The sequence below is a fragment of the Engystomops pustulosus genome, chromosome 10, assembly GCF_040894005.1.
Source record: "Engystomops pustulosus chromosome 10, aEngPut4.maternal, whole genome shotgun sequence".
Lineage (NCBI taxonomy): Eukaryota > Metazoa > Chordata > Amphibia > Anura > Leptodactylidae > Engystomops > Engystomops pustulosus.
Window position 1 is genome coordinate 26,895,903 of NC_092420.1, and position 17,930 is coordinate 26,913,832.

Genomic DNA, 17,930 nt, shown 5'->3' on the forward strand with positions numbered 1-17,930 from the left:
AATAATGTGTATATTATATTATATATAATGTAATATGAAATGCATTAATGTATGGACATAACCTTAGGTCATAGGTAAATAAGAATGTTTATTCAATTTGTCCAAGAGCAATAAAAAGCAGTTACATACAATAAAAACGGCAAAAACGACATGGCATCTCAAAGAATGAAGAAATGTAGGCTGGAGACAGTATCGAAACAATTGTAGTATCACTAAAGCATCATGATGTATGATGTTCCAAAGTGACCATGCCATTGCTTCACATCTGAGTGCACAGGAGTCTTGACAAGTGCTGCGGTCATTTTCCGAATAGTTGTCAAGTCATACGAGGAAAGTAGGTCGCTATCTGCCTCAGGAACTAAGAGACGATCAGTGGGAAAAAATATTCTGACAATAATATCCATGGTGTGTATAATTCTCCAGCGTCTTTCTCAAATATGGCCGATTTATAAATGGCTTAGTTGTAGATGAGCCTGTGTGTATACATTAGTTGATTACAAATTATAGGATCTAATTACAATATGATTAGAAGTAAACTTGGGTTCAAGCATAGGCCTGGCAGCAACTAAACACGGTATGAAGGGAACAAATCTGAAATCACCCCCTAAATTGATTACACATCCAGTGTCTTTAACCTCTGCTGCACCTCCCATTGACCTTTAAGGGAACCTGTCAGAAGAAATGTACTTAATAAACCACTACCAGTATGTTGTCAAGCACCTAAGCATCTTCCAGATCATATTTCTTTCATGGTCCAGGGTGGTGGCATCATCCAGAAAATCAACTTTGAAGTGAGATGTAAATCTGTTGTGTAAAGTCAAGGAGACTGAGAGTATCACTGAGGTCAAGCTCTCTCTTCCTCAGAAAGCCCCTTTCAACATAATTGATGGTCCTGCACCCAAAGAAATCACAAACTAGATCTCCTGAAGTCTGGTACATGATGTAAGTCACGGGAGAAGGTATTCAGAGGCAGAGGGAGCTCTCCGCCGTCAAGGAACTCTCTGCCTCCTTGACTTTATACTACCAAATTACATTTCGCTTCAAAGTTGATTTTCTGGGTGATGGAACAAAGCTGGGCTATGAAATAAACATGTATCACAATAAATAAACATGATCTGTAAGGTGTAAAGCTGCTAGACAACATACTGGTAGTTCATTCGGCCAGTGTCTGATGGAAGTTTCCCTTTTAGTGTATGGGTCAATCAATCCTAATTATGGAGGGAATGGCCCCATACCTCTTCCAGAGTAAGGAAAGCTTATGCTCCATGTGGAATATGAAGCTCCGTGATCTCACTGTCTATAGGCAGCAGAAATCAATGCGCTTAGCCAGAAGGTCACAAAGAGTTGTCTCCAAATCAGGACCACATCTGCCATGAGGCCAGATGAGCATCTTGCGTCAGGCAAAAGATAGCAGAGTCCTGAAGTGAGTAAAGGAAAGTTGGATTCTAATGTGGTAGATACTGGTGTCCATGCTGCCTAAATCAATCACCAGTAAAAATCTCTTGTATCTGCTCGATTTCAATTTTCACTTCAGAAAGCAATAAGGGTAGAATTTGGGCTGCTGGAAGTCCCAGGATCTCAATGAAGTTTGTTACAATGGGGGAAAACATCATTCTTTTTACTAGAAAATACAAATTCAGTGTTCGCTCACCCATGGGTAGTATCCTCGGGGTGTGGAATGCTGTGCTTGAACAGGAAATAGCTTGGTTCGGTCCCAAGTAGAAATGGAAGTTGCGAAGAGAAAGATGAAACCTTCGGCACCAGCTCAATAAAAAATAGATCCTTCGTTAATTAAGCATTTCATAAAAATAGTACAAAAAACTAATTACATTAAAAGTGTACACCAGCAGATTAGGGTTATATTGTCTGTGAAAATAACAGAGATTATCCTAATCTGCTGGTGTACCCTTTTTAATGCCCTTTTTCATACTATTTTATGGATTGATTAATAATCGAAGGATCTACTTTTCTTACTGAACTGGTGCCAAAGGCTTCATCTTTCCCTTCGCAAATATCATTATTTCTACACTGTTCTTCCTGCCCTCACAGCTTTTCAGTAAAATTGGAGCATGGTGTAATGGTGGCCACAAGGTCTGCCTTCTCTGTACAGTGAAAGATTAATATGAAAAAAAAATCCTCCCCGCCTAAAAAAGACTAAAAAGTGTAAACTCTTCCTTCTTATTTAATGGTTGTCTAGTAACTGAAGCATCCCCAGCTTGTAATTAAGGATTAGTGTAACATGAGTGATGTATCGTTCACGCCAATTTTTCACAATAAGTTCTGTAAACATATTCATGGCTGGCGTTCATCAGTAAACTTTATTACTTGACTAAAATAGATAAAAGATGGGCTATGTCCTGTATCGATGTTTAAAATTGTCTTCACACAGAAAATCTTTGTTTTGGGTCAAATATCAGGTCAAAATCCACAGTTGGGCTAAGCGATGTGTTCTGATTGACATGTCCTTTTTCCGAGCAATATCCATACAGAATCAGGGACATTGATTTCAATTCCAATCCGGGATTGCAGCAGAAAAATTACTAAGAAGGTGGAACATGTAACTTGTTGCACACTGAATGGACCCATTTTTTAGACTGCCCCCTTTTTTTTTTTTTCCTGGATTTTGAAATCTAGTCAGTCTTGGATTTCAGCTAAAGCTTGGCCAAGTTTTCTGGTGCAGGTTATAAACATCTAAGAAGAAATGGGTTATGCATTTCAGGTGCACAAATCACCCTTAGGGTGCATTCAATCGGCTTGGTGCCCTCCCTGGTGAGCACAGGGCCGGTAGGAGGAGGAGGTGAGAGGGGTGAGCACTTTTCACCCCTTTTCCCACCATAGGCAGAAGAGCGGACAAACTTGGTCACAGTGCAGTAAAGAACTGTGTGCTCACCACGCCATGACCGGGGACCATGAAGTCTGTGGGGGCTGTGACCAGATCACGGCCCCCATTACAGCCATCCGAATAAGACCTTAGTCTTAGCAAGAATTTATTAAAAAATGTTGCTGACCAAGGCACCCAAGCTGTGTTCCAAAGTGACATTTACTTTGGACACCGGATAACTAAAGGAATGATACACCGGTGTTAATTGACCCTACAAAGGGAACACCCGTGTAATAGTTTCTGCTGCTTTTACTATTAACATGAGTTTTTCTGCCCAACCCACTAGTGATCCATTAATGTATAGATACATACATATGCCCTTTATTCTTCTCTGGTGCTGCTTCGGTTTCTGCTTTATGTTTGCTCTTACAAAATGTCTTTCAGTTCACTGAACCTTTCGACTTTAAATAATACTATGTGGAATACTGGGCCTCTCTGTTACCATTCCGGCGGATGCAGGGATGAGCAATCATAGAAAAACCAAAGATTAGCCTTGGGCGGTGTGCCTGCAGTGCTGTCAACATGGGGGGAGGGGATGGAGGTCCTGTAGCTTTCAATTGGAAAGCACATTCATGATAAAAATAATCTATGAAGAGTTTATTATATGAAGAACATGGGTTTATTAAGTAGTGCATATGCATTTTATATTACATGTTAATATAAGTAACATTTATAGAGCTAAAAGTGTAAACTGTGTAGAGGTCATTATACAGGGAGTGGGAGGAGATAAACTAGAGATAGAGATCAAACTAGAGAAATAGAGGTCATCATCTATGGTCAGTAGTGATGTAATGATGGGTCAGTGTTATCAATATAGAGGTCATTGTACAGGGAGGGGAAGGAGATAAGCTGTGACATCATCTATAGTCAGTAGTGAAGTAATGATGGGTCAGTGTTATCTATATAGAGGTCATTGTACAGGGAGGAGGAGGGGATAAGCTGTGACATCATCTATTGTCAGTAGTGATGTAATGATGGGTCAGTGATATCTATCTAGAGGTCATTGTACAGGGAGGGGAGGGGATAAGCTGTTACATCATCTATTGTCAGTAGTGATGTAATGATGGGTCAGTGTTATCTATATAGAGGTCATTGTACAGGGAGGGGAGGAGATAAGCTGTTACATCATCTATTGTCAGTAGTGATGTAATGATGGGTCAGTATTATCTATATAGAGGTCATTGTACAGGGAGGGGGAGGAGATAAGCTGTGGCATCATCTATTGTCAGTAGTGATGTAATGATGGGTCAGTGTTATCTATATAGAGGTCATTGTACAGGGAGGGAGAGGAGATAAGCTGTGACATCATCTATTGTCAGTAGTGATGTAATGATGGGTCAGTGTTATCTATATAGAGGTCATTGTACAGGGAGGAGGAGATAAGCTGTGACATCATCTATTGTCAGTATTGATGTAAGGATGGCTCAGTGTTATCTATATAGAGGACATTGTACAGGGAGGAGGAGGAGATAAGCTGTGACATCATCTATTATCAGTAGTGATGTAATGATGGGTCAGTGTTATCTATATAGAGGTCATTGTACAGGGAGGAGGAGGAGATAAGCTGTGACATCATCTATTGTCAGTAGTGATGTAATGATGGGTCAGTGTTATCTATATAGAGGTCATTGTACAGGGAGGGGGAGGAGATAAGCTGTGACATCATCTATTATCAGTAGTGATGTAATGATGGGTCAGTGTTATCTATATAGAGGTCATTGTACAGGGAGGAGGAGGAGATAAGCTGTGACATCATCTATTGTCAGTAGTGATGTAATGATGGGTCTGTGTTATCTATATAGAGGTCATTGTACAGGGAGGGGGAGGAGATAAGCTGTGACTTCATCTATTGTCAGTAGTGATGTAATGATGTGTCAGTGTTATCAATATACAGGTCATTGTATAGAAAGGGGGAGGAGATAAGCTGCGACATCATCTATTGTCAGTAGTGATGTAATGATGGGTCAGTGCTATCTATATAAAGGTCATTGTACAGTGAGGAGGAGGAGATAAGCTGTGACATCATCTATTGTCAGTAGTGATGTAATGATGGGTCAGTGTTATCTATATAGAGGTCATTTTTCAGGGAGGGGAAGGAGATAAGCTGTGACATCATCTATTGTCAGTAGTGATGTAATGATGGGTCAGTGTTATCTATATAGAGGACATTGTACAGGGAGGGGGAGGAGATACGTTGTGACATCATCTATTGTCCGTTGTGGTGTAATGATGGATCAGTGTTATCTATATAGAAGTCATTGTACAGGGAGGGGGAGGAGATAAGCTGTGACATCATCTATTGTCAGTAGTGATGTAATGATGGGTCAGTGTTATCTATATAGAGGTCATTGTGATGGGAGGGGAAGGGGGAGATATGGAGAAATAGCTGTGATAAAGCCCCTCCTGAATTTTTAAGTGTCAGTCTATTCCTAGGTGCCAGAGAGGAAATTTCAGGAATCAAAAATTCCTCGAAACTATGTTTAATATGAAAACATGCTTTTGTACAGGGAGCGGGAGGAGATAAGCTGTGACATCATCTATGGTCAGTAGTGATGTAATGATGGGTCAGTGTTATCAATATAGAGGTCATTGTACAGAAAGGGGGAGGAGATAAGCTGTGACATCATCTGGGTCAGTGTTATCTATATAGAGGTCATCGTGATGGGAGGGGAAGGGGGAGATACTATGTTTAATATGAAAACATGGTTCACAACAAAAGTCATTTACTGGTGACAGCTTCCCTTTAATAGTAGAAATAAACAGTTGACGTCATTGGAGCTTGTATCTGCATACAAATGCATTGAGCAGTTTCTACAGGTTCTTGTAATCTTTGATCCCATTAGCGGGAGATAGAGATGCACCTTATAAATATACAACCCGCCACAAATAAAGCAATAAGCTCTAATGTGGTTGCGGCTATAAAGAATTGACAGATTTCACCTACAATCACACCAATTTGGATGCATCTTTCTTAACAGCGTAAGAGACATCCCAGCAGCAGCAGATGGAAAGTAAAACGCGGCTCTGAATACTTATGAGACACTTGTAGTCATTCTCTGCGCTGAACCATGAGAATGTCATCTCTTTGTTCCTAAGCTCCGTTGTGTCAAAATAGATCATTTTAATATTTTTGCAAACATGAATTGTACAATGTTCCTTCTTATTTTGCAGTTTTGTACAGTTGAAGGGTTTATAACAGCCCTCGTGGACGAATTTCCCAAACTGTTGCGTACCCGAAGAGAAATCTTTATCGCAGTCGTCTGCGTTGTTTCTTATCTCATCGGTTTGTCCAACATAACTCAGGTAAGACCCGACCTGTATACAGGTAAGAAAAGTCTTCCATTTATCAACCTGGCATTTATTGTGGACTAGTAGTACCGTGATGTGCCTATATACACAGGATGGGAGTAGTAGTACTGTGCTGTGCTCATATACACAGGATAGGAGTAGTAGTACTGTGCTGTGCTCATATACACAGGATAGGAGTAGGTGTACTGTGCTGTGCTCATATACACAGGATGGGAGTAGGTGTACTGTGCTGTAATCATATACACAGGATGGGAGTAGTGGTACTGTGCTGTGTTCATATACACATGATGGGAGTAGTAGTACTGTGCTGTGTTCATATACACAGGATGGGAGTAGCAGTATTGTGCTGTGCTCATATACACAGGATGGGAGTAGGTGTACTGTGCTGTGCTCATATACACAGGATGGGAGTAGGTGTACTGTGCTGTGCTCATATACACAGGATGGGAGTAGGTGTACTGTGCTGTTATCATATACACAGGATGGGAGTAGTGGTACTGTGCTGTGTTCATATACACATGATGGGAGTAGTAGTACTGTGCTGTGCTGTGTTGATATACACAGGATGGGAGTAGCAGTACTGTGCTGTGCTCATATACACAGGATGGGAGTAGTAGTACTGTGCTGTGCTCATATACATAGCATGGGAGTAATAGTACTGTGCCGTGCTCATATACACAGCATGGGAATAGTAGTACTGTGCTGTGCTCATATACACAGGATGGGAGTAATAGTACTGTGCTGTGCTCGTTACACAGGATGGGAGTAGTAGTACTGTGCTGTGTTCATATACACAGGATAGGAGTAGTAGTACTGTGTTGTGCTCATATACACAGGATGGGAGAAGTGATACTGTGCTGTGCTCATATACACAGGATGGGAGTAGTGATACTGTGCTGTGCTCATATTGTGTCACCCCTTCATCCTCATAGACTGTAAGCTCTTTTGAGCAGGACCCTCACTCCTATTGTTCCATATGACTTTTGTACTCTATACTATAATATTATATTTGTATCTGTCCCCTATGATTTGTAAATTGCTACGGAATTTAATGGCGCTATATAAATAAATAGCACAAATGTTTTTTTTCAGAGCCCTAAACACAGTTTACTATAGTTATGTTTATTAAAATGGGGTGCTACTTACAAGGAAAGGGAGAAGATAAAGAAGATGCTCTGACGTTGTTGCAAAACAATGCGCCATCCAAGGCCCACAAATAGAATGTTGTTTGGAATTTGTTAAGTTTTTTACCAACTTTTTTCCCATTTCACATAGCAAGATGTGCTACCAAGAGATTATTACTTTGAAATTACTCTAGGAAAAGGTCTTAAATTTTAAGTTGGTAAGGTCGGGCACCTAGAATTCCCATATATTAGCTGTTGTGTACTTCCTCTGGTACTAGAACTATGAATGGACTCAGAAGAAGACATATATGTTCACTGACTACATATAAACCTCATCTAGTGGCTGTGGCGGTAAATATGTAATTGGTCATAGGGATGGATAATAGTCATGGACTTACTGTAGCCATTGTTAGCAAAGTTTTCAGATAAAGGTGAATACTCTCCCAATAGCATATTATAATATTGTACATTGGCAATTTATGTAGAAGAAAACTTGTATGGCACTTGAAATCTTCAGGCTGCTATCATCTGAGGTGACAGCCATTTTGCACCGATTCTGCTTTACCTGGCCTCTTATATCCCATAAATCTCCTCCCATATTTTATTTTAGAATATTTTGTGATATTTTTACATTTGAAGGATATTTGAAAAAACCATAGAATCATTTGTCTTGGGTCCAAGTATTACACATTTAATCTGATCATCTCTCTCTCTCTCTTCAGGGTGGAATTTATGTATTCAAACTTTTTGACTATTATTCGGCCAGTGGAATGAGTCTGCTGTTCCTCGTCTTCTTCGAGTGCATCTCGATATCATGGTGTTATGGTAAGAAAGCTGCTGCAAAATTAAATGTTAGCAAAATTATTTAAAAGTTTCATAGGTTCTTTTATTGAAACAGTTTTTTTTAAGTTTAGGAGCCAAAAAAAAAAAATTTGTGTGAGCATTTTATTTATTGAGGTGAAAAGGCAGCTATAGGACATGGACAGTACAGTATATTCTCATAGAAACAACAGATATCAGAATTATATATGTAACTTCACTCATGTTCTCTAATGTATGTTTTTAAAAACATTCATATTTTTATAGGTGTTAATAGATTTTATGACAACATTGAAGAAATGGTTGGTTACAGGCCTTGTCTGTGGTGGAAGCTCTGTTGGTCATTCTTTACACCCATCGTTGTTGCGGTAAGATATATTTCAATTTGTTCCGTTGACAGGGAAAATATAAAGTTGTGAAAGATTCCTCTTGTGAAATAATGAATATGTTAAAAAGAGAGATATATAAATCCAAGGCACATGGGGAGGGGGGAAGATTTATCAAGAGCCGGTGTAACATGCCCCAGCACTTGGTTTACCCATCCATGCGTTGAGCCAGGTATAAGAACATGGCTAAAGTCCAGTGTCAATTCTACGCCAGGTCCTACCTTCTATGCCCTGCATCAGGAGTTCCAACTGCATCCAGAAATCCACTTGGAATGAAGGTTGTGTAAAGACTTTTTAAAACATATCTACCACCAGGATGAAAGACTGTATGCAAAGGAGCCTGAGGGGCTCCAGGCTACATTAACAATCATGGAGCCTAGAGCCCCTCAGGTTTATTTGCATACAGTCCTTAAACCTGGTGGTAAATGTCCTTTAAAAATGTTGGCACTGGTACAAGCCTTGATAAATGCCCCCCCAAGGTTTGTTGATGATGCGTACTAAGCCACTTTACATTACAAGGTAATTATTTTACTTCAGGTCTACAAATATTCCACAAATGTTAAATCTTGTTAAAGAGAACCTTTCACCATCTATACAGCATCTCTTATAGGACACAAAGAGCTAGAATTAGTTGAAGTAGTCAAAGGTGAACTATAAAAAAAAGCTTTTATGAAAAATGTAGGACTTTAACAAACTAAGAAAGGAGGCTTATTCGAAATTAATATATAGAGCTTGGAATGGTTTTAACATTCCTCTCTGAAAGGAATATGGGATGTCAGTGTATGCACTAAATGTGGAGAAATAAAGACCTGGTTAATGCACCGTGTCTGGTGGATTTGACAACATATGGAAGAAGCATGAGCCCTGAGCTTCCCACAACCTCTGTCCCTGACTACTTGCTGGCGCGTCACTAAATCACAGAGTACAACTGGGCAGAAGTCCCTACCTTGGATAAGTAAAACAGACAAACAAGAGTCACTAGACAAACAACAAGGCAAATTCTAACATACTAGGATGAAACCAAAATGGCAATGAGGTACAAAATCATAAGCCAGAAGAGTAGTAAAGGTTCATACATGGCAAAGGTCAGGAGTACAGCAATATCACACCAAAGTACTACAGTTTCTCACATAGAGCCAGAAAGACAACACCAATTACAGGCATATGTATATTGAACAAGCAGGTATAAATCAGACGCTGCCCTTGAGCCAATTGGTTTTGTTGTCCTTCACACAAATTTGCACCTAAGATACAGCCCCAGCTTAGAGAGGCTGCTGATTTGTCACTCAATCAGCATCCTGCAGCCCAGGTATAGATCTCAGCTAGTAAAATTCATCTACACAACCTTGTTCCAGCAAAAGAAACAAAAAACATGGAAAGTGCAAGAGTCAAAGCAGAGAATTCTGACAGGATCAATGAGATAAATAGGAAATAATTACATTTTTAAAAATAATATGTTGATTTGTATATTCCATTAAGAAATCTATACTCAATACATATATTCCAACAAAAATAGAAACAGAATAATGTACCAAAACCTACTTAGCACAGAGGTGGAATAGGTAATGAATAAAGGCCCATCACTGTCCAGGCACTCACAAGTGTCATTATTGTAGATTTGTTGGCCATGGCTGTTTGTAATTTGATGTATATTGTAAGAACCAATAAAACACCATTGAAATATTATGGATATAAGCATACTACAGGCGGTCCCCTACATAAGAACACCCGACTTACAGACAACCCCTTGTTACAAACGGACCTCTGGATGTTGGTAATTTACTACACTTTAGCCTTAGGCTACAAAAAACAGTTATAACAGTTATCAAATTGTCCCAGAGAGCAAAAATATTTTGGCTGGGGTTACCATTATAAAATATAAAGTTCAGAATTACAAACAAATTCAAATTAAGAACAAACCTACAGAACCTAGCCTGTACGTAACCAGGGGACTGCCTGTATATCATATTGTTATGGATGAAGCACATGAGCGGTACTTAATGTTAAACAATTAAAAGTTATGGAGCAGGGAATTAAAAGTATACAAAAATGATTGATATAATTAAAAAACTCTTTCAAAAAATGTTAAGCTCACAAAATTTGACAAATATAAAATAAACTTGACTGTTCTTCAGTAACCGCTTTGTTATACACTGATTAATGAAATGTCAACAAGTTTCCCTTAGGAAAGAGCTTTCCAGCAGCTTCTATTTCTGTCCCTTTTGACGCCAGACTGAAAGTACTTTGCATTAATTTTCTTGATGTTGACTTTGTGACCTTTTCAACACTAATTCATTTCTGATTTAAGTTTGTTCTCGTTGTAGGAGTTTTTGGAGTAAGTGAAAGAAAATGTGTGTATCATATAAATATTCTTGTTTTTTTATCTTTTCACAGGGAGTATTCCTTTTCAGTGCTGTGCAAATGACCCCCCTCACCATGGGCGACTATGTTTTCCCCTCTTGGGGACAAGGAGTTGGCTGGTTCATGGCCTTATCCTCAATGGTGCTGATCCCTGGCTACATGATTTATATGTTTGTGTCTCTTAAAGGGTCTTTAAAACAGGTATGAGCAATGAACATACTGGGGGTCATTTACTAAGGGCCTGATTCGCGTTTTCCCGACGTGTTACCCAAATATTTCCGATTTGCGCCGATTTCCCCTGAATTGCCCCAGGATTTTGGCACACGCGATCAGATTTTGGCGCATCGGCGCTGGCATGCACGCAACGGAAATCGGGGGGCGTGGCCGAACGAAAACCCGACAGATTCGGAAAAACCGCCACATTTAAAAATCAAAATCTGTTGCGGAGCTTGCACTTACCTTCACTCAGCCGGGCTCGGTGAACTCCAGCATGTTCCAATGCTTTTCAGCGCAGCAGCGCCACCTGGTGGACGACGGAGGAACTACCTTAATAAATCCCGGCCAGACCCGAATCCAGCGCAGAGAACGCGCCGCTGGATCGCGAATGGACCGGGTAAGTAAATCTGCCCCACTGTATCTTTTACATGTGAATTTTTCTAGAATCCACTGCTGATATCTGTATCTATATCATTTTAAATAGTTTCACTATCAAATATTAGTATTCTTGGGTAAATATAACATAAATTTATAGAAAATTGCACATTTTCTATTTGTCATTTACAGAAATATTAATATTAAACATATTTCTATTAAGACATTTATTAATATATTACTTTTATATACTTTTTTCTATGTTGTATATTCTTTTTATTGCAGTTTTTATTTCTGCATTATTTCTACATTTCTCCTCTAATTATCACTGTTGACAATTATATATATATACTCAATTTGGAGATTTCTTAATTTTATTTTTCTCCTTATATTACGGTAACTTGTTATATTATATACCTCTAAATGTTGTGCCCTTATCAGGGCTGGTTATGTCTTGTTTCAAGTTCTCAACCTTTTGTCTTAAGATTGTGCGTTTTCTTTTTAGCTTTGGATGTTTTGCTTCCTAGAATGTTTAAAACTGGTGACAATGATAATATATATTCAACTTATTTTTGTAGTATATTGGAATAATACTCAAACTTTTTTTTTTTTTTCGACCAGCGTCTACAAGTCATGATCCAGCCAAGTGACGATGTTGTGCACAATGAAAATGGGCCTGAACAATTATCGAAGAGTAACTCTGCCAACAAAGAAGCCTATATATAAACATACTGTACTTCGGAAGTGCAGTTGTTACGATTTTCTTAATACAAAATGGTTGACATGACCACATAATTACATCTGGAATAAAGAATTTACCTACCTCTAGTGGCAAAAAAGGGGACCATCACCAGTAGAGCACAAGGAAATCAACTAGGTTATTTTCTTACTGTTTTGTGGAATAACATGAATGGTTTGCGTGTTCAGGCATTTTAGACTGTTAATGTTTTTATCTTTACTGCAAGAGTTGAATTTGTAAAGCGCAAAAAAAGCACCATTTTTTGAAACTATATTTGGCTATGAAATTATGAGGTTTTGTGTGCTTGATTTTTAATTCCGAAACATTTCGTAGAGGCAGCTCCCGGGACTTTGAATAAAATCCATAAAAAGATTATCTTTTTTTACTCAGCATTTTTACAGAATAAGAGTAGATAACACAAATGTTTGAAGGATTTTCCTTTTTCAATTATTGTAGAAAATTGTCTTTTATTCTTTTGTCAGAGGTTTTTCTTAAAGTAAATTATTGATTTCCTTTTTTCGTATTAAGAAAGCGAAAGCACAAATTGAGTTGAAGGGACCAAATTTACATTTAGCACAGAAATATTAAAATAAAAATGCTAATTTACAAGTCAGATTCCAGCTTTTTCTTAAAAAAAATAATTTATACAATTAACTGTAAATGATGAAAAAATCTTTTTTCATCATTTAGTTCATTTAAAATTCATTAAATTTAAAGCATTTTAATCCTTTTAAATTACAAGGCATTTTGACTTTATTTTTTGGAAAAGGGCATTAACATAAACACTTGGGAAATATAGGATTAGATGTTAGAAGAAATTACAAATTCCAATATATTAGGAAAAATGGTTTAAGATAGACCCTTATGCCACACAACACCCCTGGTTGGATTTACTGCACCTTGTAAATGGCTGACGTGTTCCGTTGTTTCATCATTTCATGTTGCAAAGGAAACTGAACAAATACTTGTTGCCTGTTTGCATTTGGCATTTCCTTTCGATCAATCTTAGGCAGAACACAAAATGCCTACATTGGTGATAGATGACTGTGTCGCACAATGGACTTTCTCTTTAGCAAAGTCCTGTGCTTTTTAAAATGTTCGATAGCACATAATTTAGAGCTATTAGGTGATAATATGTTTCTTGTGGATGTTAGTTTGGTTTGTCATTTTTGTCCAAAGAGTGAAAAATAAAAAAATATCTATATATGTTATTGCAATAAATTAATATTCTAAGAATGTCAAGCACATTTATTGTAGAGAATATATACAAATATTTTAACGGAATTTGTACAACAGTATTGTTTCGTAGATCCTGAAATGTCTCATATCAAATGTAACATATTCCAAAATATAATAATGTACGTCCGTAGTGCAACCAGGCAGAGCGTCTTGTTGTAACTTTATTTTGTATACAATGTCTCCTACCATTCTTTGTGAGGTTCATGCAGTACCAGAGCCAATGGGCCATTGGCTCCTTATGGCTGGTAAATATATGTACTACAGTCCAATGTTGTTCAGAAAAATAAATGCAGTATTTAAATGTTTGATTGTATAAAACACGTACATATAAAAAAAAAAAATCAACAGATATGCTTTGTAGCAATCTTATATACAAAATATCTACTTTAGCAGAATAGTGATGTAGGAACTACTGTGTTTCAATTGTGAATAACTGTATCTTTTTGTAGTATCTTCCCTGATTAAAAATATATATATATATTCCATCATCCAATAAGCTTACCCGCAATAAGATATTATGTCGAGATTCAAATAAAGTTATCTCTATATATATAAAAAATATATGTAATGTAACATATGCATAGTAAAACTATATACAGAGCTTGTTAACAGAAAAAAAAAAAAGAATAAAATATCCTTTATATTTAGTACTGTATCTTGCAACCTGTTATATGGACCAAATGTAATATAAGATACATTTTAAATGTCTTTAAATGGTGTCTATCTGTAAGAAAAGCACGGTTGTCATGTACGTTTATGAAGTTAGAAATCAAATAAAGGATATATTACAAATAAAGCATGTTCCGAGTTTTCTGTCAAAGTATTCAATTTCCCAGAACGCGCTGCCTCTTTAAACGGTTGTTTTTGAAAGATTTTGACAGCCTAACCATTAAGAAAATGACATGCCTAACCATGGACCACCCATATCTCTTATAATTCTCCGGCTTGTCCTTTGGCTCAGCTTCAAACTGTTTAGTAATTACATATTTTACTAACAGCCATATATTATTAGAAATGTAGCATTTTCCATTTAAGCGACTCCTGAAAAAATGATTTCAATAGCTACCACTTACTGTAGCTAATGGCTTGAAGATCCCCATTGTGCCTTTTTTTTTGCAATATGTTATTTTATACGCCTGCTCAAGCACTTTTAGATTCAGTTGTACCCACAGTTGAGCTTTGGTCAAAATTTGTTTAAATACCTTTTACATAGGAAGAGAAATGTGCTGGTCATTTCATAGGCTAAACTTACATCTGGTTTTGTCTCTAAATTGATAGTAGGCATTGTGTAGAGGACATGTCCATAGATATGTACATCTCTATAGGCAATATCTATAGGCAAGTTGGGATATGTGACCATACTAAGAGAAATCCCAAGTGACACCTGCAAATAATGGGGGGGGGGGGGAATTTATCACACATAGACGCCGGCAGTTGATGTACACCACTCCTTCCATGCCAGATATATAGAGAGAGGCTCTGGTCTACAGATATATCCAGAGGCTGGCATTGGGCTGACCCTTCATCAGAAGATGCACCCAGTGGCATAACTAGAAGCCGGTGGGCCCCAGTGCAAAGTCTGTGCCAGGCCCCCGACTATAATGTATGGTTTATAGTAATAGTCTTCTCATATGGGAAAGTGACACCATAAGGGCCCCCTAAACCTCCTGGGCCCAGGTGTGATCGCAACCTCTGCACCCCCTCAAGTTACGCCCCTGGATGCACCTATTCCAAGTTTAGTATGCCATGCCAATTCGGTACATACAAAGGAAAAATGAAGACCCCCAGATGAAGACAGTTAAGGTACATAAAGGGAACTTGTCACCAGAGTGTAATTTTTTATCAGGGGACAGGTTGCTATACACAAAGTACTATCTATGCCAAAATATCTGTGTTATATGGTGTTCGAAATAAAGTTTGTGAACCTTTACCTGGTTCCCTGTCAAATGCTTTAGCCTGAGTTCTGAAGAGGAAAATTTCAAATGCTCTGTAATATGTTCACTGCTCTGCTTCTCACTCTTGGCTCCTGTCCCTCCCCCATAATGGTTTTAACTCACTGCAGACAATCACTCCTTCCATCATCTCCCTGCAGGGAGAGGATGTGGGAGGGGCAGAAGCCAGCAGAGCAGTGAATATATTACAGAGCAGTTGGAAGTTGACATTTGAAGTTTTCCTCTCTGTGATTAAGGCTCAAGCATCTGACAGGGAGCCAGGTAAAGTTTCACATACTTTATTTAAAACACCATATAACACAGGCTTGTTTTAAAAACATATTTAGCACATACAGCACTTAGTCTATAGCGACCAGTCCCCTGATAAAAATATCACTTTGGTATAGGGTTCCTGTTAAATATCAATGTTATCTATGGGGTTATAGATAGTCATGCATGAATAAAGGGGTCTTGTTGGACATCTAACATGGATTATATTACAAAAACATAAAATGTATTCTAAGAGAACAAATAAGTGGTAAACCAGGGAACTGTGGTTATGCAATGATATAGTCCGAGAACATCATCCATAGGGTACATTCTCATTTCTGGCCACAAATGAGAATTTGCAGTAAGTTGCCATAATTACATATACTATATACTATATTTGCCAATTATGAGCAGCTTAGCCATACATATTTTTCACTATTATGGCCATTTTGTCTATGCTAACTCAAATATCAGAGCCCAAAGTTCTCCAATAGTGTGCTACTAATGATGTATACTGGGCCATCTTGAATCACCCAACAGGCATATTGAAACTATCTTATGAAAGAGATAGTAAGTGTGATGTTACTGTGAGTCACTCTCGACTAGACTACTGTAATTCCCTGCTAATCGGTCTTCCACTCACTAAACTCTCTCCTCTTCAATCTATTCTTAACACAGCAGCCATGCTTGTCTTTCAGATCAAACTCTACACAGATGCCTCTAGTCTGTGCCACTCAATGTACTGGTTTCCCATCTCCTTCTGAATACAGTTTAATAATAACCCTCACCCGCAAAGCTCTGCATAATACTTCTCTTCTCTCATCTCAGTCTATCAACCAACTCAGGCTCTTCAATCTGGCAGAGATCTTAGATTAATCTCTACCTTAATTTGTACCTCCCACTCACGTCTCTAGAACGTCTCCTGAGCTGCACCAATTTTCTGGAATGCCCTTCCTTGGTCTATCAGACTAACACCCAACCCCCAAAGCTTCAAACGTGCTCTTAAAACCCATCTCTTTCGGCAAGCCTGTCACACTTGCTAACTGCATGAAATGTCAACTCTCTTTTCACTAATACATCCTATGTCCTATCTCCCATCTGGGAGTGAACACCAGATAAATACCACGCTCCAGACTTCTTTGCAGTCCAGTTGGCAGCTGATGACTGGTTCGAGCAGCAGCATTTCTATTTATTAAATTATTTTATTCTGTTCCCTTATAAAGAATGGCTGGACCATTATACATTTTATACATTTTATACCTCTTGTGTCCCCCCTTCATCCTTCTAGTCTGTACGCTCTTGTCTCACCCCCTCTTCCTCATAGACTGTAAGCTCCTGTGACTATACCCTCACTGTTCTATATGACGGTTTGTACCCTTTATTTTATTTGTATATGTCTCAACTGATTTGTAAAGTGCTACAGAATATGTTGGCGCTATATAAATAGAGTATTCGTATTATTGGAAGTAGGCATTCTTGTACAATGTAGAAAATCCTATGAAGGATTTAAAATAATAGTTAACACAATTATAGTGAACACTAGCCTTACTAATATAATAGCAGCAACCACAGCATTTAGAATAAGTCTCATTCAATGAAATATACATATCAAAGATAAGGAAAAACTTTAACTAGTGAATTAAAAAAAAAAGTCATTGTGTGGAGGCAATAAGCCTCAGGGTTGAAATTGAACCCTCTGTTAAAGCCCTTCTCAGTGTCAGAAACATGAATTTCAATACATCAGGTATACATTTGGGTTTGTGCATATGCTGACTAAGAGGTGTGACCAGTGCAGAGCTAAAGGGGATGTCTACATTATTGTTTGTGTAATGTAAACTTATATGATTTTGCTATATACTTTATATATCAATTCCTCGCCATTTTGGAGATCTAGCTGTCTCTTCAAAAAGCAGAGGGATAATGATGGAGCTTAAAGAGAACCTGTCACCCACATTTACTGCTTACTAAAGTAATCAGGTCCTAGTGCTTGAACAAACGCCGCAGTGTTAGAGTGTTAGAGTGAAGTTTCCAGTAACGCTATCAAACACTGCGGTGGGGTACAGTGTAATCATCGGTCCGATGTATTCATGAGGGGGCGGTCCGAGGCGCTGCCTCTTCCCCGGACCGCCTGCTCGCTCCATAGACCAGCAGTGACTGCCGCGCGCCAGGCAGCAGTCACCGCCCATAGCCACGCCCCAACCCCGCCCCCTCATGAACACGTCGGACAGCTTTGCGAGCTGTCCGACAATTACACTGTACCCCGCCGCAGTGTTTGATAGC

The 17,930-nt window shown here is 38.5% G+C and overlaps 1 protein-coding gene across 2 annotated transcripts in view; it reads left to right on the top strand.

Annotated features, from left to right (window-relative positions):
* Nucleotides 1-14,245, top strand: part of SLC6A1 (solute carrier family 6 member 1) — a 116,709-nt gene extending 102,464 nt beyond the window's left edge. For both annotated transcript variants that reach the window (XM_072128358.1, XM_072128359.1), the window contains exons 11-15: nucleotides 6,053-6,184; nucleotides 8,037-8,139; nucleotides 8,401-8,501; nucleotides 10,914-11,081; nucleotides 12,093-14,245. In XM_072128358.1, the coding sequence (XP_071984459.1) occupies nucleotides 6,053-6,184; nucleotides 8,037-8,139; nucleotides 8,401-8,501; nucleotides 10,914-11,081; nucleotides 12,093-12,197 (609 nt within the window). In that variant the 3' untranslated portion in view covers nucleotides 12,198-14,245. The remainder of the gene's footprint in view (nucleotides 1-6,052; nucleotides 6,185-8,036; nucleotides 8,140-8,400; nucleotides 8,502-10,913; nucleotides 11,082-12,092) is intronic.
* Nucleotides 14,246-17,930: the final 3,685 nt, after the last annotated feature.